Genomic DNA, 26,080 nt, shown 5'->3' with positions numbered 1-26,080 from the left:
TAGAAATTCAAAATGAGTCCTAATGCTTCCCTTCTCTTTTGACCCACAAAGACCATCATCAAAAAATAACCACAGGTAGGGGTGCTTGGGTGGCTCAGTCAGTTGGGTGTCCAACTCTAAAGGTTTCAGCTCAAGTCATTATCTCAGGGTCCTGGGATCGAGCCTGGAGCTGGGCTCCACACTCAGCGGGGAGTCCACTTGAGATTTTCTGCCTCTCCCCCCCCCCATCTCTACCCCTCCTCATTCTCTCTCAAATAAATAAATAACTAAATCTTAAAAATAAAAAATAAATGATCATAGGTACTAGGTATGTTAGTGTGCTCCCAAAAAGTACCTCACCCTTATCTGAATTTAAAATATTCCTTCAAAAGACAGCAACTCGGAATTCATTTGGGTCAATCTCCAGATGAGTGGTAGAGTATATATAGATAATGACTAGCATCATTCTGATGTAGCTTATTAAGCCAGAGACTTGTCAACACTCTTTAGCTTTTGTATCCTCCACAGCAAATCCAGTACCTTACCCAGCTTTCAATAAAAATTTGCTCATATACATGGGCAGAGGGTTGCATGGGGAAAGGACTCAGTTTGCCAAATATTCTCTGGCAGATGGCTGAAGAGAAAAGCACGCAAGTGTAAGTCCAGAGGGTAGTGGGCTGGTTTATGCTCTGCCTTTATGTGGCTTTGGGCCGTCAGAGCAAACTATTGAGCTGTCCTTGCAGTTCCATTTCACACATTTGAAGTTATCTCTATACCTTCTAGTGCTGACAACTGAGATTTCCATGTGTCTGAACAAGGAAAAACACATTCCTATGTTCCCAGTATGAGCCTCAGGTCTGCACGTTTTGTGGGACGTGTCTGGTGTGGTAAGAAGCAGAGAGAGGGAGAGGGCCAGAAGTCTACCAAATATGGGTCCTTTTCACACAGGGTCAAAATCCAGCAAACAAACAACTCCCAGCAAAATCACAGTCAATACCAGTCTACAAAAATGGACCACATCACATGTGATATTTGTGAGTCTCATTTCCATGCTGTCAAGTATAATTGGTGACAACCCACATCAGTGAAAGCCCAAAGTTAGCCACCACACCACACTTACTCTCCAAACCCCACCACTCCGATCCGGTGTGTGCTTCAAATTGAACTCCTGACCTTTCCAGCAATTATCCCCAGAATCTAGACAGCCCCGTCATCACCTCAAGTCAGTAGATGAGAGGAGCAGAGCCAGGAATGTTCCGCCTCTGTTCCCGAAGGGAACCAGAGTGAGGGAGAGGTTCCTGCCTTCCTTTCCATCTGGTTTCTCCAATAAAAGGGAAAAAAATAAATGGAAATGAAAAGTATACAATTAAAAAAAATTACATTTAACTTCCTTTTGCTAATGTCTGTAAGATGATTTTTGGCCTGGCAGGAGATTCCAGATGGGCCGTATAATGAATATAATTTAATACGAAAAACCGGAGTTCAAAGAAACACATTTTTCCAAGTCAGAAGGTTGTCTCACACTGTTTAATGCAAAACACCGGGACAAGTCTTGCATTTCTTTTCTTAGTGCACACTGGCCTTTAAACCTAATATCAGTGTGGCCAGATCCGAAGCCATCAAAACCAGAAGCTGTCACTCTCTGAGATGGGGCTGGCACTGGTGTATGCTCAGCCCAAGGGCCAGAGACCACTAACCATTAAGTGTGTTTTCCTCCGGGGTCTCAGAATTTATACCACCAATTAAGGCCATAATGAGTGCCCCAAGTTGACTTCCTAGGAGCAAGAATTAATTAAGCACAGTATTTCTTAGTAAAGAATGACATTTTTCCAGATGAGTTCTATAAGGTAGCCATATTTTCCATGTACGATCCTTAATTGTTAACGCAAATAGAATGATCCAGGAACATGGCTTACTTTATGTTTTTAATTTGACAATATGAGAAAACAATCTTTATTTTTCTCCTGATTTGGGGCGCGAAGAGAATGTTTTGAGCACATTGTGCGTATGCGAAGCACAAAATTATTCACATGAGGAATATGGTGTCACTTCTTTGAATTATCAACGTGGCCACAAAGAAGGAAGCCAGCACTGGTATTATAATCTCTTTCTCACCTTTCAAAAACGAAGAGTCGTGTTTTGAACCTATTTGTTCCCCAAATGGCTTATGTTCCGATAAATTTTGTAGAGTTAGAAAAACAAACCCACACACAAAGGTTAAGGATGCATTTGTTAAAAAAGATTTTTATTTATTCATGAGAGAGAGAGAGAGAGAGGCGGAGACACAGGCAGAGGGAGAAGCAGGCTCCATGCAGGAGCCCAACGTGGGACTCGATCCCAGGACTCCAGGATCACACCCTACGCTGAAGGCAGGTGCTAAACCGCTGAGCCACCCAGGGATCCCCAAGGATGCATTTTATAAACTACACCTTAGATAGTCTGATCCAGAGGCTGGCAGACTGCTTCTGTAAAGGGCCAGATGTAAACTTTTTAGGCTACGGGCCATATAGTTTCTGCCACAAACATTCGACTCTGCTGTGGCAAGGTGAAAAGAAGCCATGGACAATTCATAAATGGATGGGCCTGGCTGCGTTTTGAGATAACTTTATTCATAGTTACTGAATATGAATTTCCTATAATTTTTATGTGTCATAAAATACTCTATTTTTTAATTTTTTTTTCAAGTTTTAAAATGTAAAAATTCTTCACTTTCGACTCTACAAAAAACAGGTGGCAAACGAGATAAATCTGCCTAAAGCCCGTGGGCCATAGTTTGGCAACCAGTGGCCTCACACAGGTGTATATTTTTTAAGTCATCAGTAAGGTTGGAGAAAACTCCATTTCTCTCTCTCAGGCACAGACACACACGTACACTGTCACACACAAATACACCTCAGCTGTCAACATCATGGTCTCTGAAACCACTGATGTAGTACAGCAAAAATGTGGCTTCAAGCATGTGTCTAGACCTGTGAACCAGAACATGAAGAAAATCTCAGCCTTGAAGAAACATTAGCAGGGTGGTAGGGAAAAAGAGACCTCGCCCCTCCCACCCTTTCTCATGGAGAGAATTCCTACTCTAAATTACAAATCATGTCCTTTACTCCTTTAAGGAGTTAACGTAGACAGCGCGGTTCTGGAAATCCCTGCAGCCTACTTGCCAATTAATGTATTTAACTCTAAAGAGCAGGGGCTTTTTAATTTACCTCATCCATCACCAATAGAACATTTTGGTAGAAAATATTAGGATTTCCAAATAACTTTATAGCTCTGTAAATTGCCAACATACCATCTGCAATTGAATTAACATTTATAACCAAACCGAAATAATAAATAAAGCAAATTACGCTGCAAATATTCGAGAGTGCCCAATATGCACTTGAGGACGATAATTAGCATTTTATAATCACGCTTCATTTTCTTTATCCAACTCCCTGTCACATTAATGATAAAATATTTTAAACTGTGCTCTATCAGCAAACGGCAGTACAATCTCTAGATTAGCCATTAACTAACATGGGAATGAAAACAGTTTGTGCTGCTGGCATTACATATCTAAAGAAGTTTTACTCATAATCACATCCTCCAGTCTCCCTGGCTCTTATCTGTGTGATTTTTTTTTTTTCCACACTACTTAAACAAGGCCTAGAAAGCCAACACTTTATTTGTACCATCCGAACCCAAAGTGACAAGAGAGCTGAAGGTGCATGTTCTCACCAGCAGGAAAAAAAAAGGAAATATGATTTAAACACTCATTATGCTCATCTGATCTAGGAAGCTGAAAGGGTCTGTCTAGAGGTCAAGAAGCTTAAGCCATTCAAATGGAATAACTCTGGTCCTCAAATCATTCTTTCTGAAGTTCTCTCTCATTATGATCCAACGTCCTCAACTATGGCATGTGTAGTTTCTTTCCCTAGCTTTGAATAAAAATCAACTTGACTAAATCAGTGAGGAGCAAACACATGTATTTTTTTTTCCAACTAGACTTTCCAACAATTAGCAAAATTTCCCCAAAGTTTCTCATTATCTTCCTCCAAGGTTTATTTTAAAGTTTTTTTTTGTTTTGTTTTTAAGGTTTATTCTAGAAACAGAGAATGAGAGGGAGAGAGAGAGTATGAACAGGGGCAGAGAGAATCTCAGACTCCCCACCAGACGTGGAGCCCGATGCCGGGCTCGATCTCATGAACCTGAGATCATGACCTGAGCCAAAATCAAGTCAGACCCTTAATCAACTCAGCCACCAAGGTGCCCCACAAAATTACTTCTTTATAACTGTATCCAGATGCTTTCTTGATTTTCTTCTCTTCGGCTCCTCTCCCATTTGCATTTGACATTTCAGGAATTTCTCACTGTGTGATTTCCACATTTCTTTGGTACAGGGCTGTTCTAGTTAATACCATAACCAGTGCTTGTGGGGATCCCTGAATGGCTCAGCGGTTTAGCACCTGCCTTCAGCCCAGGGCGTGATCCTGGAGTCCCGGGATCGAGTCCCACATCAGGCTCCCTGCATGGGGCCTGCTTCTCCCTCTGCCTGTGTCTCTGCCTCTCTGTGTGTGTCTCTCATGAATAAATAAATACAACCTTTTAAAAAAAAAATAAATAAATAACCAGGGCTTGTGTCCTGCCCTGGTTAGTCTGGATTAAAGGCCTCTTCCTGCTATTAACTGTGTGATCTTAGACAAGTCACATAACCTCTCTGTGCCTTGTTTCCTTACCTTTAAAATAGGAATAATATTTTCCATCACGTGGGGTTGTCATGAAGATTAAATGAGTGAACACAGGTGGAGAGCCTAAAACAGTACAAATGCTCACAAATATGAGTGAGCTGTTGTCATTGTGACTATTATTAGTCTAACCAGAAGGGCAAACAGAAGCTTTCATAGCACAGATGGGAGTGGCAAAAGGTGCAAGGGAAGCTGAAACCAAAAATAAAGTGAGATCCGGAAAGCCAGCAAGCTGATTGCAGGGGGAATTCAGAGAAGAGTCTGGGATGTACCCCGGGTAGAGCAAGGTGAGGATGAAAAAGCCAGGGATCCCTGGGTGGCTCAGCGGTTTAGTGCTTGCCTTCGGTCCAGGGTGTGATCCTGGAGACCCGGGATCGAGTCCCATATCGGGCTCCCTGCATGGAGCCTGCTTCTCCCTCTGCCTGTGTCTCTGCCGGCCTCTCTCCCTCTCTGTCTCTCTGTCTCTCATAAAAGGAAAAAGCTGCTACCCTGCTAGGGTCTCTTGAGTGAGCCATGCCTGTCACTAGATGATAGGCTCACTTAGTGGCCACAACTCACAGGATGCGTATGCCTACTGGAGGGGATGATGTGTTGTTCATTTTAATAGTTTATAGATTTCCGTCTCCTGTTATAAAAGCAAAGTACATGTGGTAGGTTTCTACACTAGCTTTTCTTTTATTCTGTGGAAGTCTCTCCTAATATTTTTACTGACAGAAATTCTTTAAAAATTTAATTCTTTTATGACACCTGGGTGGCTCAGTGGTTGAACGTCTGCCTTCAGCCCAGGGCCTGATCCTAGAGACCCGGGATCCAGTCCCACATCGGGCTCCCTGCATGGAGCCTGCTTCTCCCTCTGCCTCTCTCTGTGTGTGTCTCTCATGAATAAATAAATCTTTTAAAAAAATTCTTTTATTCTCATCCATGGTGTCTCCTAAATTTCTAAAGCAGAAGTTGCAAACTGTTAATCTATAAGCTGAATTGAGCCAAAAGACATGTTTATTTCTGGCTGAGACAGTGGTGGCCAGCATGGACTTAAAAACTTTTAAATGTGTTGCCAACATTTAAAAAGTAGATTTCAGTTACAGAAGAGATTGACTTGATGTTTCTCCCTGTTTTTCTTGACAAATCACTGTATGGTCTGAGTGTTTTTCAGTAGTAAAATGTCTGGAGGACTAGAAAAGACCTTGAAAAAGTCACAGTGCTCATGTAACAAAGAGATTCACTTGAAATATCAGAAAACCTGGCAATGATAGTTCCACATTCTCACTGAGCAGGAACTCTCAAAAAGTGGAGGCTTGGGAGCATCACATGGGAGCAGGTTAGACATGCAGATTCTCAGGCTCCACCCCAGAGCTCCTGAACCTGAAACGCTGGTGGTGGGCCCCAGCAATCTACAGTTTGACAGGCCATCCTGATGAGGCTGATCCATGCTAAGGCTTGAACTCCACTCACCCAGAGTAGCAACTACTGGGAAGATAACCTTATCTTGGGCATACTCTCCACCCCTCCCTATTATCCCAAATTAGCCTGCATCATTCACTTCCTTGCCTGGCCCTCCTGATAAGGCACCTGAATTCTAAACTCCAACTGTAAAGCTAACTCCAGTAAGAAAAAGTAAACATAACTTCTTAATGAGGTTACTTTCAGTAGAAAACAATCAGGCCTCGGGATGCCTGAGTGGCTTAGTGGTTTAGCGGCTGCCTTCAGCTCAGGGCCTGATCCCAGGATCCTGGGATCGGGTCCCACATCGGGCTCCCCAGAGGAAGCCTGCTTCTCCCTCTGCCTGTGTCTCTGCCTCGCTCTCTGTGTCTCTAATGAATAAATAAATAAAATCTTAAAAAAAAAAAAAAAAGAAAACAATCAGGCATCATTTTATCCTAACCTTAGACAGATTGGAATATGAACTTTCTACGTCTAGAAATACATGAAACATGACCAAAATGCATCCTTGCCATACTTCCAGGAAGTAATGAAACAGAGAATTTCAAAGATGAAAGTTAGTAGCCTCAATTATCATTTGAGCCTAACCTGGCTCATATCACAGGTAGAGAATCAGGTCTCTGAAGGAAAAAAGAAAGGGAAATAAGCCAGGGGCCCACTGACCTGGCCCAGGGGCTATGCCTCGCCTGGAAAATGAGAGCAGTGACAGTGTCTTCTTCATAGAGTTGGTATGAACATTAATGGAGTTAAAATATATGTCCAGCATGTAGAAAGTGCTAGACAAGTCCTCTTCTCGCTAAAGAAACATTGGGTATATACACTGTAGTGTTTATTCCTCAAAATAATTCTAGCGTCCTGATGGCAAAGGGATTATCCTCATTCTACACAAGATGAAACTAGGTTTCAGGTGCAGAGTGGGCAGGCTATGAACCAGGCCACCAGGTTCCCAGACAAATGCAAATGACCAGCTCAGGCTGAGGGGATGCAAACCATCAAGAGGAACACCAGGAACCACAAGATTGCAATATTCCATCTCACCAAGACTGAGCCCGCTGCAAAGGATACAAATTTCTCTTTTCTATGGGAATACAACCAACCTTTTGTTATTCAGGGATAACTGTCAGTCTGTGGATCATTCAAGTTCTTTACTAGCTTCCTGGTCACTGCACCGCTGGTAATGAAGCGGGGACCTGGAGGAAGCTGAATCAGCCTACTTCACTTCCATGCGGCTTTTATTCAAAACATCCAGTAGGGGAGGAGCTGAAACAGACAGGCATTAATAGGACCTGGGGATTCTGTGATCAGTGATAATCCAGCCTCCCTCTACAATAGATAGCAGAGGCGTGGCAGGTGGTAACCAGAGGAAATGTTTTGGCTAAGAAAGAGATCTGAAGACTTTCAAGATCTCACAACTGCCCAACCAACCAACAATGAAAAACCCTTCCATCGTTCTACAGATCTCAAGATCCATGAAACTTGCTACTTTAAAAAAAGTAATTGCAAGTATTTATTTATACAGACTTGAACAAAATTCACATTTCACAGTTTTGTGTTTAAATTTTAAAAGGGAACAAATTAATAAAGTTGGAGGGGTTTTAATCTAATTTGTAAAAAAGGAAAACAAAACGGTCCAAGACGGGCATGGACTGCCTAATACTATGTATGGCAAGGCATATAAACATATAGTATATACTATATAAACATAGTAAAACACCTCTCATTTCAGGATATGGTATATCATACCAAAACCAATGAACACACTGTGATGGATTTACTAAGTAATTTTTAAGTAAATACCCGTGCATATTTTCTCACTGCCCTTCCCTTGACATACTGTACTTTACAAAAAAATCCATGTCCAAGTTCAAAGAGGGGGAAAAAAAAAAGAAGAAAGACAGACAACATTTTTTAAACAGGCCAGCCTTGGAAATATGTACAGAATTTATGCATGTTTCAAGCGCTCTTTCTCCTTTGCCAGAGGGTGTAATTAAAGGCCCACAGACAACTTCTAAACTGAGGCCAAAGAGAACTGCAGTAGAAGTCAGTGGGAGTTCAGCACTCTGACCATGCACAAGAATAGCTCACCCAAAAAGGAATAAATAACTATCCTGGCAAGAAACACAGGGAAGCACAAGGATGAGAGCATCAAACAATAGAACCCACAGTTAGTAAAAAAAAATTCATTCAGTGGCTTAGAATCAATAAGGTAATAATTGTATGATGTGACACAAGCCAGGGGAAGGCAGGGGCCCTGAACTGGAAGCCATTCCCTGGGAGATGAGCTGGCCGTCTGTTTTGAGATAGCTGGCAGAGCTGAGGTCTCACTCGGGCCTTCTGGGAAATTCTTTCCCTCTCTGTTGTCACAGACATTATTACACCCTATGTGCATTTCATTTTTTTCTAGTTATTTGGAAAGCACGAAGCCACTCACAGCAGCAGCTTAAAGGGGGGTGGTTGGCAAATGCTGATCAGCCTGTTAACTCAGGGAGTGCACGTCCTAACACGTAAGATTGGTGGTGGGAATCCATAGGCCCTTTGCTCTCTCTTGGTTCCCATCTATTTTTCAAGGTGAAAAATACCAAAAATACCAAGATGCATGTTTTCCCTACAATAAGGTCTGAAAAACACTTCACTTACTCCTTCTGGCATCCAACTAAAGAGCGAGCCTGTGGTTGGAAATAAAACCTAAGGTGGCCACCTTAGGTGACCTCTCCTTTCCCAGAAGATCTTCCAAAGTGACCCTCGCTCAACCACTGAGCCACCCAGGTGCCCCTTGTGATGGTCTGTTATACAGCAAGGGTAACTGGAGCACATGGTTTGGATGACTCGGGGTCATTTCAACCCTATACAATTTTTCCCTCATCTACTTATTTTAGAAATTAAGCCCTAAATGGAAAGGGACTGTACTCTCCTGTCTTCCCTACATGGTAAAGTAATATGAAGCAAGGAGATACTGCACTTATAAATCCTCTGTAAACTGCGGTATGTCCTGTGCTTATTATTACAAGATTTATCATTTCACAATGAAAAAAAGGTATCTGTTATTTCACTGGTGTATATGACAAGTGGGGAAAGACCCATATTTGAAATTCAAAACCAGTTCAACTTGAGGCCAAGAAGTGACCTTAATAATTGATAAGAAAATAGTCACCCTTGGCAGACACCAAAGGGCCATCTCATCAGGTGGCAAAACGAACCTGAGTGCTGTGCTTGCATCATCTACCTGATGCCAAAGAGCAGCATGGCAATGGAGAGTGGGAAAGAGGGAGTGGGACAGATGGAGCAGATGCCCCTGTATAACTTGGGAGTGCTCAGAGGAGACCTCGCCTAAAAATAAAAAATGGAACGGAGCAGGATGCCTACTGAAATTGTCATTCTCCCTTTCTTGCTTGTTTGGACATGTTCAGCCAACATCATCCTAAGTATTTTCTCCTTCATCCGCCCCTTAGCCTCTGCCCTGTGCTAACTTGGACCTAACACCATCTTTGGGCACGAATGCACTCTAATCCAGTTTGTCTCCTTCCTATTGCTTCTCATTTTACTTATTACATTGATTCAACAAACATCTATTGAGCGGCTATATCATGCCGAGTTTGTCACAGGCACTGGAAATGCACAGGTAAATAAGACTCGCATGAAACCCCTAATTTCACGGTACTCATATGCCAGTGGGAGAGAAAACCAGTAAATCAGTAGATGATGAAATAATTTCAAAGAGTAGAAGTACTACAAAGAAAGCTCCACTTCACTACGGGAGCCCTGGCACGTCAGGATGGCCGCCAGCACTTTTATTTCATTGAAGACCCAACAGACCACACTGGAGAAATGTTGAGTGCACAGCAAAGGATAGTTGTAAGTTCAGGACTGGGTCTCTCATATAAAGACAGGGAAGGCAGCTGCCCTTTAACTTCTTGGCGGAGTTTCCCAGAGGGGCAGGGATTCATTTAAAATTTTTTATTTAAAATTTCTTTAAAAATAAAATGACAGAGGGATACCTGGGTGGCTTCAGTGGTTGAGTGTCTGCCTTTAGCTCAGGTCATGATCCTGGGGTCCTGGGGTCGAGTTCCACATCGGGCTCCCCACAGGGAGCATGCTTCTCCCTCTGCCTAGGTCTCTGCCTCTATATATCTCTCATGAATTAATAAAATCTTTAAAAAACTAAAAAAATAAAATAAAATGACAGATATGTTATGATCAAGTTCAGTTCAGAGAGGCAGTTTGGGGTGGAACACAATTCCTTCCCTAAATCTCTCCTATGAACTATGCTTAAGGAACTCTTAAATATTTTTGGCAAGAAAAAAAAAGCTTTTTTTTTTTTTTTGGCAGAGACTAATGGTATAAAAAACAGAAAGCACAAACTCATAAGAGTATTTTTACCCAAGAGGTCTTCTGTAAACCCCTTGCTAAGGGCCCAATAGAGTTTGATACTGATGGGGAGAGAAATCTCCCATGGCATGTGAATGCAACCATGTGTATGTAACAAGTGCACCGACAATCACAAGAATACGGAGAAAAGAAATAATCTGTGGTGATTCTTGAAGGAGAGGGAGGGGGTAAATACTGGCAATATTGCCCATCCTCCTAGACACACGGTATGGTTGCATCTCTCTATTCCACTTGTGTTGGGTAGGGCCATAAAAGTTATTTTTACTCAGTACAGTTGTACATATAAGTGACAGCCTCAACAAAGAGAAGTCCTTCATGATGGGGAGAAGAGAGGTGGTTTGTGTTCTAAGTTACGTTTATTACAGTATTCAGTATTTTAAAAAGATTTTATTTATTTATTCATAAGACACAGAGAGAGAGTGGCAGAGACATAGGCAGAGGGAGAAGCAGGATCCGTGTAGGAAGCCCGATGTGGGACCCGATCCCGGGTCTCCAGGATCATGTCCTGGGCCAAAGGTAGACACTCAACCACTGAGCCATGCAGGCATCCCAGCATTTAGAATTTTAATAACTTATTTTAAAATAATAAAGATGAAATTCCTACAAGGACATACACAGCAATTTAAATTGGTTAGAAAAAATGATTTTTTTGAAACATGATGTCTTTGAACACTTTCTTCTTTTATTCAAGCCACCTAGGAGTGTAAAGTGGTGTGGCTTAATCTTAGGTTCTGAAGCCTTGCTAGAACACAAACCACCTCGGTGTGCCTAGAGTAACTAACAATGTCTTGATACGATACAGGTAAAAATTAGTTCCTTGGAGGTCACTATCATCAGTGCTCTTTTTCTCCAGTGATAGTGGAGGAAAGGAATACTGTTTCTGAGGCCTAGAGCTCATGAGATGGATGAAACAGAATCAAATAATAAAGGAATACCTGATCTAGACTCACTAATTCAACAATACTCTTTTATGTTTCTTAAACCACCAGATCCATGATATCAGTCTTGTTTTTTTGTTTTGTTTTGTTTTGATATCAGTCTTGTGAACTCTCTCATAACAAACATCCCACGTTTGGGTATAGCAAAAGAAATGACTTCATTAGGAGTTTATGTTAGAAACAAGTACACTTGAGGACACTTGGGTGGCTCAAGTTGGTTAAGGGTCTGCCTTTGGCCCAGATCATGATCTCAGGGTCCAGGGATGGAGCCCCACATCGGGCTCCCTTCTCAGTGGGGAATCTGCTTCTCTCTCTCCCTTTGCCCTTTCTCCTGCTTGTGCTCTCTCTCTCTCTCTCAAATAAATTAAATCTCAAAAAAAGAAAAAGGAAAAAGAACAAGTACATTTGGTAGTGACAGACTCACTTAGGTTTGCTATGTAACTCACAGTTTTATTCAGATCCTACCTGCCACAAATATTTACAGACATAAATACCATATCCGTATGTGTGATATGTACATGAAATTCAAACTGTAGGTCAACAGGCAAGAATTTGCATGACATATGCACTGAAACAAAACCTGTTTCCCACATGACTCTTAAATCAAGCAATAATCATGTAAGACCAAAACACCACTGAATGAGGAAGTTTACATTTAATTCCATTTTGGGGAAGTAATCAGAATTTGCGAACTCAGTTTCTAATACCCTCTTCCCACAATTTCTGGCATTGGCCTGCTAACTTTCCTACTTTTTCTGTCACAATTCAACACAACACATATACTGAAAACTATTCGAGCATTTTAGCAAAATGTTTTGATCCTATCATAAACATAATACATTGTACATTCAAATGGAATAGATGCCATCAAAAATATCTTATGGAGTACTGTGTCTATAAATTTGTTAACTTAAGGTACCAACCAGTTGAAGGAGCATCTAACACAGCAGGACATGCCTCTGGAAACTAATAAATATCAAAATCACGCAACCCCTCCCCAGTTCTCTTATTCTAAAACTAATTCTTTATGTTACTGAGGAATAATACAAATTAGGACAGCAGCTTTCAGAAGTACTTGTTGGTTAGAAGTATGCCCACACTCCCAAGGTCCCCAGATATAGCATAGCTCATCTACAATTTGAGTTTGACATATGGATGTGAGATCCAAACTAAAATTCTCATTTCCCTGAGGAGCAGTCAGATGATCCCTGCTGGGTTTGACTGATAAGGATAATTTTCATGATTTGGGGGACTTTCCAGGCCCGTATGAATAGTGGTGTTGTATAGTTAGAATGCTGCTATTTTCAGATTCAGAGGCACAGAGTTGCCAGATCATTCTAGTTTCTCCAAATTTGTGTAGCCATGAAAATCCTTTATAAAACCAAAGTACACTCCCCCTCACTGACCTACCTCAGAGTTTTCTAAGGCTCATTATTTTAAGGCTCACAGATCCTGAGAAGTACATTTTACATGCTCCAGTTCAGAACTGCAGCCAATAGAAAGGATTTTTCTTTTCCAGACGCAGGAAAAAAAAAGCCTCCATAGAAGCAGAACTGAGAGGGTCACTGAAGATTTTGCTTTTCCTTATTGGAATATTTACTTTGCAAATCCACCAATCTCTCTTATAAATGAAGCATTACACTGAAATCATGAGAGGGAGGAGGTGGCCCATGGTAAAGCCCAAAGGCTGCCTCAGAAACACTTGAGAACAAGTTAGTAAGTTAAACTTACTATATACGCCCTTTTGCATTGTGACACTAGTGAACAGGAAGCAGACGCCCTGGCAGATGGGCCGCTTTGCCTCTCCTGACAAGTTCGATGACAAGCTTTATAAAAACAGTTCTACCTTGTACACTTATGCAGCTTGCACTTTGCTACTTCTGAAATAAAACAAAACCAACCCAAACAAAAATGCCCCAGGCGACAGTGCTGGCCACAGAACTGGTGCCAGAAATCCGGGCAGGACGTTGCTAGCAAAGGAATGTCATCTTTTCAATACGGAACAAGGAACAAGGCCCTAATGGGGCAGGCCTGCCGCCAGAACCCCGCTTTTCCTCTCCACCCCAGACAATGCTAGCATTGTACAGGCAGAGAGGCGCACAGAGTTTTATTCCCCGCTCTAGAGTTTTTTTCAGGGATGAGTTCTAGGGTCCACAGGACAAAGTTTTCCCCATTCTGGCACTGCTCATCCATATGACACATCTAGCTGCCTTTCTGAAGTGGAAAAACACTGAACAAATACAGAAACAAATCAAAAAAAGAACCAGTTCGTATAGGGCACAAGAAAAATCCCAAATCCCAAAGAAACTATTATGGTAGAGGCAGTTCACTAACAAAGACGTATCTAGAATGATGTGGGATTTTCACGACATGAGTATGATTCTTGTGCTTAAGGACACGTATGTTTGGTACAGCATGAAAACAAAGCAACTGTTCCATCTGGTTTCCAAAGCTGGAGGAAGAACTGGCTTTGTAGGTCTTAGTGACAAGACACACGCCAGTAGTCTCCAAGAGCCGGCTTGCCGAAGGGATTTTCTGGGGTCATTCTGGTTACCTGTGATTTTTGCCTTGTGGAATCTAACCCCTGCTAGAGGTCTAGCTGTACAGGGTAAGTCTCTCAAAATATCAAAACGGAACATGATAGGAAAATGGAGATGTTTAAGAATCATACACTTTGAAAAGACAGTTTGATAAGATTCGGGGAAAATTAAATGCAGAAACGTATTCAAGTTGGTTTCCACAATAAATCACTTCAACTAACCGAATTAGGTTATAAATCAAGAGTGTGGATGGTAGAACTTGGTCCCATAGACTCTTAAAAGTTTCCTCAAATATTGGAGGGGGCAAAGCCCATGCCACCTACTTCTCTAATTGGTATAAAGATCAAATAGAAAAAAACCTAAGGCAGAAACTGTTAGCTCTCCACTGAATTCATTATTTCTTTCCAGAACAATCGGTCTGTACCCAGGCATATGGCTAGACTACGTTTCTTGCACTTGCTTTTGGTCATATGAGCAGTTCTGGCTGAATGATGCATCCCACTTCAGGCCCTTGCTTCTTCCATGCACTCTTTCTCATTCCACATGATGCTAAGGACCTAGTGGATGCCAAGCTAGAATGCTGGAGGGAGCCAGACTTCCTAATCTCTGTGTGGAAGAGAGAAGAAATCTACCTGGAATACATACCTTGAACTGTTATATGAAAAGGAAAAAATTCTGTATGAGGTATCACACATTTTAGTGTGGTTTTTGGGTTTTTCTGGTTTGTTTTTGGTACCGCAGCTAAGCTCAGCTTAATTCTATATGTGAAAGTGCTCTAGAAACATTAAGAGGCAATAATCAACATAAGATATTTTTATTGTTTCTGTGGGCTTACCCTGGTCTGCAGATGGGAGCGAAGCAACCAAAATAGAGGGGAAACTGAGAGCTCACAGTTGTGCCCTCATGAAGAGAAATAAAGGGGCTGCTACAACAGGATGCCTTTGCCAATTTCACTTATTACTTTTTTCTAAGAGTTCACCTAGGAGGAGGAAATACCGAACTGAAAGCTCTCTATTTAACCTCTCTAGTAAAAGGTTTAGAAAGAGAAAAGGCTGAAAACACTCATTTCCCAAAAGTAACTAAATCATCACCTAGGATGGTGTAAATTTGATTTAAACAGAAATGATTTCAGTCATAATTTCTAGCACTCTCAGGAAACCCTGGAAGTATACTTTTATTTCTCTGACAAAAATATATTTTTGTTTTTGTTTGGTGTAATTGTAAGACATTGTCACAATTCATTTTTAGATGACGGTCCCTAGGAATTCTGTAAAAGCAACTTCTTTTGCTTCCTCCCACCTTCCCACCATTTGCTTTAAATCAGAAAAAAATAGTGTTGGTTTTTGGTGATTTTTTTTTAACTGACCAAAACATGAAACAGACACTTGAGACATCCCTGGGAGGTAAGCCATTTTCAAAGCAACAGGTTAACTATGACATGAATATTGGGAACTGCTTCTCTACTGTATGACGGAGGTAAAACTCTCACCAAAAATGTTGGACCTTTACCTTGTTTGATGTAACTAAAATGGCCAATGAAAGTGCTCCAGATATTTTTAAATACAAGCAAAGTGAGCATTTCAACAAGCATTTATGAACTTTTAACAATTAGAAAATGTATGAACCATTTAAAACCACTAAATTAAATAAAGTATTTTACCAATATAGCAGGAGCAAAGAAAAATACAGAGTTGCAGGCTAATTCAAAATATACCCTCCACTTCCTGTTTATTCATATGCCAGGAAAAAAAAAAAAAAAGACCTTTCTGCCTTTTCAAACCAAAATGATTTCTCAATTTAGAACATTTATCCAGAAGAAGAAAAGTATTTTCTCCTTCAGTAGGATCTATTACTGGGAAAAGCCAGATTGCCATTTCAGCGGTCTTGATGTTTCTCCACATGGGAGCAGATTCTAGATGTTGAGATTTTTATTTCTTTTAAAGCACTAAGAGCCCATGGTGTTCTTGAGTATATCATTCTAGTTGCTAGCCGTAACAGTTTGCTTCCGGATGGCATCAAAGAAAAGATAAATCTTTTGCACAGAAGGGTTAACTCTGAGGTAGAAGGCAGGAATTATTAAGAAAATGAGCTGCACTCTGGTCGTGAAAAGCTTTTTCCTGTTTATAAGTTTTATAAAAGTTTTCAATAACGCATCATCAACCCTATATAATTAGATGCAATTAATTAGATAGGATGTATAAAATTATACTACTATGTGCATTACCACAGAATTATATACCTGCTTGATTATGTCATATATTACTGTATTACTATATAATTAGAACTAATTGGTGATGAAAATCCTTCATGCACTGAGGCCCTATGAGGTGCAGAGCACTGTGCTAGGCACTGAGCCCAGCCCCAGCCCACTTCTAGTCTGAAAGAAGAGGCTGGTATCAAACCAATGACTCCATAAATAATAAGCTGCTTCCAGTTGCAGTGAAGTGCTACAAAGGAGAACAATAAAAAATATCGAAGGGGGTTTGGGAAAAGGCTTTTTGAGGAAATGATATGCAATGAGTCCTCCAGAGTGTCTTTAAAGCCTGGCTGAGCAATTGCATTATAGGTTAGTTACCCCAAAGATACTGATGTAGTGCAACCCTGGGACACCTGCACCCCAATGTTCACAGCAGCAATGTCCACAATGGCCAAACTGTAGAAGGAGCCATGATGTCCTTCGACAGATGAATGGATAAAGAAGATATGGTATATATGTACAATGGAATATTACTCAGCCATCAGAAAGGACTAGTACCTACCATTTGCTTTGACATGGATGAACTGGAGGGTATTATGCTGAGTGAAGTAAGTCAATCAGAGAAGGACAATCATCATATGGTTTCACTGATATGTGGAATACAAGAAACAGTGAAAGGGACTATAAGGGAAATGAGAGAAACTGAATGGGGAAAAATTAGAGAGGAAGACAAACCATGAGAGACTCCTAAATCTGGGAAACGAATGGTTGTGGAAAGGGAGGGGGGTAGGGAGATAGGATGACTCGGTGATGGGCACTAAGGAGGGCACTTAATGGGATGAGCACTGGGTGTTATACTATGTTGGCAAATTGAATTTAAATAAAAAATTAAAAAAAAAAAAAAAAAAAAGCCTGGCAGATCCCCAGTGGCTTGCACAGGGCTATGCAAAACTGATGTCAACAGAATGGATAAATTTCATTTTCCACATAATTCTTCATAGGCTATTCCAAGTACTCTTGTCTTCAACCTGTGCCTCGAACTCTTCTCTCCCTTTTCCCATCTAGAAATTGCCTCTACATCTATAAAATCGTCTCTTGTATAAAGTCTTCCCTGAACGTATCAGAGGGATGGGAGGCTCTGTCTCTGCACTCACCAAACCCCCTAGGTGTCCCGGCACATGGTACATGCACTGTTTGTCTCCCTGCTTTTCATTCATCCATTCAGGCCATAAATATTTACCATGTACCCAACAGGCACTGACCTATGTACCTTATAAACACTGGGATACAACTTTGGGAACAACATACACCTACAGCCTATCTCAGAAGTTGTTTAATAGATGTCTGATTAATGAGAGAATAAGTCAATTCTCCACTGTTAGCCGATGTTAATAAGGAGAATAGCTCTTTGGGTCTACTAGAGGACCTACTTTGTGCAGTTCAAGAACTATGATAACGAACTTAATGGCAAGCTTCACAATTCACTTTCAGCTATTAAAGCATGCAGTGCAGACATTGTCCAGATTTTGTTCTTGCCTTTAGCATGGTATATCGTTCTGGGGGCTCAATACTGCAGGAAACTCTGAACAGAAGCAACTCTCAGGGCAGCAAAGCCAGAAATGGTCTCCAGACAGAGCACAATGTTCATGTTTATCCATGCCAATTAAAACCACAAAAACGGAAAAAACGGAAAAAAAAAAAAAAAAAAACCAGGAAAAAAAAAGTTGTTTTAAATGCCCTTGGTCAAATAAAATCATTAAGCACATTTGTAGTATTTAATAGAAGGTCTAAAATTAAGTGCAGACATCCATCTTCCTGATTGCAAAACTTTTTGTGACAGAGCATACTACTTTGCTGTCTGCCAGGAAAAAAACAGCCCAGCAGCCCAACTGTCATGGAGATGAGGGCCTCCCTTCTTCAGCAGCAAAGAAAACAAAGGCAGATGAGAAAATGGACAAAATTAGCCCTGAGGGACTGAGGGGGCTAGTGGAGTCTAAACTCTTAAAGGCGGCTTTAAATAGAAGGCTACCAGTGTGACCTTGAGCAAGCATTTCCTCTGTGCCCTTGTGGGGAAGGCGCACCATCATGGCGGCACCCGGAGGCTCTCCATGGGAGCTGGACAGAGGCTCCCCAACGCCAGCTTATGGATGGGAAGTTCCCACCCATCAATGGCAGAGCAGAGCAAACAGGGACAAAGCAGCATTTGGGACTGTGCCCGTGGGTGGGTCATGTCTGTTAACCATCCCTTCTTGGGAAAGACTGCCTTGCGCGCTCTTCTTTCTTTTACTTTTTGTTACAGAAATGTCATTTCTTTTATGAAATGATTGAGACGATACCCCCACCTGTTTTTAATGAGACCCCCCACTCCAGAACATAACATATCACTGCTTCCCGCCTTCTGTTTCAATGTGGCAAAAGCAGGGGAATGAATGTCTTCCAGCAGCCCTAGGAGTTCAATCCCTGCCCTCGAAAAGACTAGCTGTGTGAATTTAGCCAAGTTCCATTACCTCTCTGAAACTCAGTTTCCTCATCTGTAAAATGGGTATTATTGAGCCTATCCCCTACTGTGCTCTTGTGATAAATAAATAAGAGTATACAATGCCCCAATGCCTGGTATAGAGAAGATACCCAACAAGGGCAGTTTTCTCCTTCCCCTTACCCACCCCTCAACTTATAAATACCCGTATCATATTAGCCATCCCTAACAAGAAATGAGTACAATACTGCACATAATTAATTAGTCAGAAATAACTTTACCACTGTATTTGGCGTAGGACTGGGTTCAAACTTGTGAATGTGAGTTTTATAAATCTGTTGAGGCCCAGAGCAGCAAAGAAAGGAAGGCAAAGGATACAGCAAAGAAAGGAAGAAATAGTCCTGGATTCCAAGTACTCAGTTTCTGCCCTGAAACACTTTTCCCTGTTACTCACAAAGCTGGTCATAAGACTTCCTCTGACTCCCCAGTAAATCAGGTACCTCTCCACTGTTGTTTACCAGTCTTTCTGTCCCTTTTCTTCCAACTCAATACAGATATCATCTGTATGTCATTTGCATGAGACAGTAAGGTCCAGGAGGAACATGTCTCTGGCGTTGTATCTCCAGTGTCTGGCAAAGGCCCTGGAACTTAGTAGGTGTTCAATAATTATCTGCTAACAGATGAAGGGATGGTGAATCCAGATGTCAGAACAGACTTACACATGAAATCAGGACTTGAGGATGGTATGTAATCAAATGCCAGCTCTAATATACTCACTCTTTTGCAAGGTCACTTTGCCACTTTCCCCTTCAAAGGTGGAGTCAATTTCTCCACCCATCAGACCATGTAACTTCACCACATAACTTGTTTCACCAATGGGACGTGAGCAAATGTGATGCAACCAGAGGTTTGCACGTTGGTGCTCATCCTCTCTTACTGATGGCAACCCATCCACCACCATGTGAACAAGTCCAGGCTAGGCTAATGGATGAGAACTGATAACATGTGAAGAGGATCCAGTCATCCTGCCAAGGACCCAGTCATATGAGGCCATCTAAACCACCTGACTCAAGACAAGCCCTCCAAGATAAGAAAACCTGCACAGAATTGTGACCAACGATTCATGCCTATTGTTTAAGCCAACAACATTTAGGTTATTTTTTTAAGCAAGAAAATCTTACCAACACCGTAGTTCATAGAATACATCCCACAAACCTCTCCAAAGTAAGATTCTAGGTGTTTCTGGAAGCTAATTTCTCTGACTTTGGATGATAAAGAAGTAGGAGCTGAGTTGGAATGAGGGGATGGAGTAAAAACAGAGACTAGTCTTAAAGCTCCCACTGGGGAGCTCTGGGCAAGTGGACATCAATTTTTGTTAAACACCATTTCTGAAGGAAATGGGGAAGAAGTACCGCATTCCCTGTGCTGCAGTCCACAAGAAACAACTGGCTGGCTCCTCTGGCATGAGTGCTTTGGACCATCAGCTTCTGAGTTTTAGATATTGTAAAAAAAAAAGAGCATATCACCATGTACTTTAGCAGAGCTCAGGAAACCAGGCCCAAGGGCCAAGTGTGTCCCACAGCTTATTATTATAAATAAAGTTTTATTGAAACATGCCCATGGCCATTCTTTAACATACTATCTTTGGCTCCTTTCATACTATAATGACAGAGTTGAGTAGTTGTGACAGAGACCAGATGGCCTTCATAGCCTAAAATGTTTTGGTTCTTTACAGAAATGATTTCCCAACCCCTGTAATGGAGTAATCAGGGTAAGTTCCATGAAGTGGTTGGGTCCTAACTTGAGTCTTGAAGAAAAGCGGCAGTGTTTATCTTTGGTATAAAGAAATGGAGAATTGCTAAAAGAGCTTACAAGAAAGTATACTAAGAGTATAATTGATGTTACATCACTGTACAAAAGTCATTAAGTTTATGATAACATAAACCATAACCGAATGTATATACCATTTACTATGTGCCAGGTACTGTCTGTATGCTTCATAGTAACTCACTTTATACTCACAAGATTATGAAATATGCAGTATTATTAACTCTGTTTTTCCAGATGAGAAGAGAGAGACACTGAGAGTTAAAGATGTTTGCCCAAGGTCACAAAGTTATTAAGTAGCCTAACTAGAATTTAAATCCTGGTGTTCTCACTCTAAACTCCATAATTAATATAAAATATGATGAAGGCCAAAAGTTTGCATAAATTCTAGCTATGAGCAATGAAGCTGTTTCTCAAGGACACATGAAAATCAACTTTATCACTTTATATTGTTGAACCCTCTTGGCTAACCACAACACATGTTCACTTTATGTACTCTGTATCTCTTGCAAAAAACTGCCATTGCTTAGCTGGAAATCCCCTAAAGGGGACATCCCAGGGGCGCATTTAGTGGTTATGTTGCCATGGTAATATTATGTCAATGCAGTAGCCACTGGCCATTCCCAGAGATGGACCATAACCTATTCATTAAATTCTGAGTCTGAAACTGCCACCTGTTCCTTAAGAAAGTGGAAAGTTGTCTTCTGCAAACAATAGTCAATAAGGCCATCCTGATCATGACAGACTGAAGCCACCTTGGGCATTACTTCTTATAGCTGTCAACTAGGTTCTGTTGGAGAGTCCTATTTTAGAGCAGAGGCTCTGGGTTGGGAAACCCAGAAGAGTGATCTTTGATCTCTAGCCAAAAAAGGCCAGCCCTTATAGGTCAATCAGGCTCCCATCTGCTGGGAGCCCAAAATGATAACATGTATTAGACTCATTATAAACAACCAAAGGAAATATAGGCATAACTCCAGAAGAGAAGTTGTTTCTTGATTCATTAGCTTATTATCACATGGGATAGATTCCTAATAGATAGTCTCTAAAATGATTACCTTTTAACAGACTAACAGAACGTAAATTGATATGTCTCTTTTAGAGGGCATTTTGGCAATGTGTATCAAAAGTCTTTAAAATATTCAAAGCCAATGACCTAGGAATTCCAATTCTTATAATTTATCCTAAAAAAAATTATCACAGGTATACCTCAAGGTTATGTATTAAAGTATTATTTATAACAGAGAAAACCTGCAAACACCTTAAATGAACAACAGGGAATTCATTAAATAAACTATGATATAACCATAAATTACTCATTAATGTTCTAACAACAAACACTTAAGCAGTTATTTAAATTTTGGTCATGAAAGATTATTAAATTTAAAAAGCAGATTAAAACCGGCATGCAGCACAAAATTCTTTTATATATATATATATATATAAAAACCAAAGATAACAATACACACACACATATATTCATAGAAAAAATAGACTTAACAGAGGTTTTCTCCCAGGGTAGAACTATGGTGGTTTTAATTTTCTATTTTTTATACAATAAATTTTGCACTGTCTTAGTAACTTTCAAAAATGCTGTTATAGTTAATTTTTTAAATTGTATTTCTTCTCCTTCGGCTGTTACGTTATACTTTGGCCTTAACGGTTTTCAGTTCTGTGAATTCTACAATTATATTTTCCCAGTAAGCCAAAACGCAGACCAGTCTTTCTCAACAAACCCAGGGGAAAGGCAGTCCACGTTTTCAGAGACGTACCCACAATACAGAACCCCTCAAACCTCAATAAGTCTGGCCAGCCTTCTTGGCCTCTTACTCTGTTACAAAGTTATGCCATAACATGACTTTGAACAGCTTCACCAAGTTTATCAAAGTTGCCTGTGCTGGTACGGACTTTGTTTTTGTTGGGGTTTTTCCTAAAAAGAATCAGAGTTCAAAATTAAAGCAAGAGGTCAGGGAATTAGCTGACTAAGAGCTGATTAAAACAGTGTGTACTGTACAGACTGTGAAACAGCTGAATATTGTAGGGCCTGGAATCTGGCAGGGACGAGAGATGCTGGATAATTTCTTTTTCCTAGGACATAATGGGAGCAGGTAAGCTGAGTTAGAACATAACTGCATTCCAATTTCTGGACAGGACATGACTTAACATTTTTTGAAATAAAAGAGTGTCTTTTGATTTAACTTTCAAATGATCACTAGGAAAGGGTTTATTTATATGTTGTACAAGTGGGCAAAGTAAACTGGTGTTTGGTTGTGGCTTTCTCAAATCTCAAGATACATTTAAGCAGGTTCAGCTAGCAATCAATAATAAAAGTAATAATTAGACACACAAATGTTTTGCTTTTTCTCCAGCTGCCAAGTGGCAGTTGTGTGAACTTTCCTGACCACCTTATCTGAAGCTACTAGAGGAAAAGACACTCCTTTAAAACAACCAACACAATCCCAAAGGCAGAGAGAGAGATGCTCTCTAAATTAGCCTTCCTCAGTACAGTAATCCATGTTTATTCAAGTGGCTTGAAAAGAAGGGAAAACTCACATCATTTCTTTTAGGAGCTGAGTGACATTCCTGTGTTTGTTCAGCCTATATCTTTAAAGTACCCACTATACGCCAGACTGTGTGTGAGGCTCTGCACACTCAAGCTAGGACTCCAACTCTTCGTCACGGACAGTAAGGCATTCAGTGTGGTAGACTTCATGCAAAAATGACCCCGTTTCTCCTTTTCCTATATTCCTGTCTTTTAAAATGTGACTTTGCGGCACCTTGCATTAGAAAGTTGAGTTTATATTTCTACCTTCCCAAGTATCACTGGCCTTATGTCTTACTTTGGCCAACAGAATGTGTCAGCGGTGACGGTGTGCCATACATGAGCCTAGGCCTCAGGAGATCTTGGATGCCTCTGTTCTTTCTTCTGGAACCCTGCCAGTGCAAATAAGCCAGTACCAGCCCAATAGGCATGAGACACCATATGGGGGCGCACCAAGAGTCATCAGCCAACAAGTGCCCTCTGCAACCCCCAGAAACACATCCAGCTAGTGAACCCACAGCTGACCAGAGATAGCATGGCTGAGAGCAGGTGACCATCCAGAGGAGGCTGGCCTCAAGTGCTACCACATAGAACTGTAGGCTGAATGAAAAGTGGCTGTGTTAAGCCATTCAGCCTTAGGATGGTTGTTACATCACAGTGCCTAACCCAGACATACAATGACAATGAAGCTAGCTCTGACAAGCCAAATACAAAATGCCACAGAGCACCTGAGGGGAGCACCTGTAATGTTATTGCAACATGTTTACCACTACAAAGAATCATCCAATGGAGCTATATAAAGAACAGGTCTGACCAACTGTAGGACAGACCATAAAGAAGCTATCTATCTAGGGAAGGGCTAGCTCTAGACAGCAATAGTTCCTTTGAAAAACTATCTGTGGATGAGTTGGACTTGTCTATGAAGTCATTCTGTTTCTTTTCTCTCTTTCAAAAAAAAAAAAAAAAGCAGCTCTCTCATTCAATTAAGACTGTTGGACTCGATAGCAATTGTCTAGCTTGATTCAAAGCAGCCATACCCTCTTTGACACATGTTCAGCCTCCACTACTCTGCAGGCTGGAACGTTAAATCCAGCTCTCCTGAATTTATGACATGCACACAGTAGCAAGTCCCTACAGGCTGAAAATCAAACTGTAATTCAAAGGCCACAGGGCTGAGGAAACAGCCAGAAGATAAATCCCAATTTCAACCTTGGATTCTCAGCAAGTTGATTTAGTGGATTGTCAGTCATATTTAAAAATAAAATAAAACTACAAAGACAGCAGACGGCACGTTTTAAAGAGAAACAGGATGATGCTTTTCAGGACTCCTTCAAAAAGCTCTTGTTACCTGCAAAGAACTGTTATGTTATTTTAAGGGCCCCAGAACATTTGGCCCCAATCAGTCATTTGCAGAAGTTAAGGAATTTTTAACTCATGAGATATAAGGAAGAAATTAAACCATCAAGTCCAGCTGAGACCATCACACCAGAGGTGGCATTACAGGTGGAAAAGCAACCTGCTTCTGGAGCTGAGCAGGTGACCCCCACAGGACACAGGAGCGTGGATACTCACCTTACAGCCCTCACAGGCGCTGACCCCATAGTGGTACCCCGATGATTTGTCCTGGCAGACGAAGCAGGGTTTGTACACACGAGGGGGAGGAAGTGGAGACGGAGGGCTTGGGACCAGTTCCTCGGAGCTGGTGCTCTGTGTTTCAATCGCTGTGGTGTAGACGGGGTGGGGAGTAAGGGGAAGGAGAGAAAAGAGAAAATGTGTCATTTCTTTTTCACCAGCGGAATCATAGGTCTCTGCTCCCAATCCAGCAAGAACACCAGCAAGGATAGGCCCACAGAAACACTCGTCATTGTAGGCACAGCAGTGGGGATATGGACATCGACGTGGTGCTCTGTAGTTCACAGAGCAAGCCCATTCACCTCTCTTCTTCACAGCGTACCTCAGCACTGTGAGGGAGATGATTTTAGGACCCTGCTGCCCTCGAGAGAAACAAACTCAGAGGAGTGCCAAGACTCCTCCGACATGAACAGGCCCAGTGGTAGAGCCAAGACACAAAGTCAGATCTTCACACTGCAAACCCCAAGCTCTTTCTGCTCTTCTGTTTCCCCTAGCTTCTGAATCATGTAGTCTCTGAAAGGACTTCTTTGACCCTGTTGCTCACTCAACCAAAAGTAAATTTCCTAGGACAAATCAAGAAAATGCCATAGCAGCCATGTGACAAGCATATGAGGAGGGCCTGTAGCATGCAGCCATGACGGATCTCCACTAATAACAGCACCCGGAAGACCTCTGCTACTACGCCAGGACTGCTCCTTGGACCAGCAGCACAGCATCACCTCAGAGATTATCAGCAAACATAGCATCAGGACCAGCCCAGGCCGAGGGAATCAGAATCTGCATTTTAACAAAACTCTCAGATTGCCAAATATACAATTAATGTTTGAGAAGCATATGCTGATGACGGCAGAGTCACACTGCTCTTTGTCCTAGATTTAAAAATATAGTATTCCCCATTTCGTTTTTCTAAACACCCAAATAGGAATACATAAAATTTAAGACCCAATGGCTCTCCCATCCCTTCTCTTCAGATTTACGTTCCAAGTCAAAGCAAGACCTGGCCCTTCTCCAACCACAGGCAAAAATGCAAATAAAGTTTGAAGGTAATGGAGAAGGGAGGGTGTGACTCAAAGTCATCAAATAATGTTCCAGAATATTCCAATCTCCAAATTTCTCTACAATATACAGGATAGCCCCCACATTATAAGATTTCCAGTTGTTCCATTACTCACAATCTCCAGACTAGGCATTCCACTGACTTTATTGTCCTATAGACAAACCTTCAGGAAGTCAGGGCAACTCTACTCCTTACACACTCTGTGAATCCATCCTCATCTCATAATCCTGCTACCATGCTAGGCTAGCAGGCCACCATCACCTCTCACCTGAGCTACTACCACAGCCTCTTCAATGGTCTCCCTGTGTCTGTGCTTCTATCCTAGGATCCCTTCTTCAAATACAT

At 41.3% G+C, this 26,080-nt stretch overlaps 1 protein-coding gene across 6 annotated transcripts in view; it reads right to left on the bottom strand.

Moving 5' to 3' along the window:
* Positions 1–26,080, bottom strand: part of RARB (retinoic acid receptor beta) — a 724,626-nt gene that overhangs the window by 116,022 nt on the left and 582,524 nt on the right. For 4 of the 6 annotated variants that reach the window (XM_077865432.1, XM_077865439.1, XM_077865433.1 and 1 more), the window contains one exon: positions 24,619–24,767. In XM_077865432.1, coding sequence (XP_077721558.1) covers positions 24,619–24,767 — 149 coding nt within the window. Of the gene's footprint in view, positions 1–20,092; positions 20,178–23,571; positions 23,635–24,618; positions 24,768–26,080 lie in introns of those variants that run through there. The other 2 variants (XM_077865435.1, XM_077865434.1) reach the window with 2 other exon arrangements.

Source organism: Canis aureus, chromosome 22 (genome assembly GCF_053574225.1).
Source record: "Canis aureus isolate CA01 chromosome 22, VMU_Caureus_v.1.0, whole genome shotgun sequence".
Taxonomy (NCBI): domain Eukaryota; kingdom Metazoa; phylum Chordata; class Mammalia; order Carnivora; family Canidae; genus Canis; species Canis aureus.
Note: the sequence above shows the minus strand (reverse complement) of the source record. Positions and strands in the feature narration are given on the sequence as shown.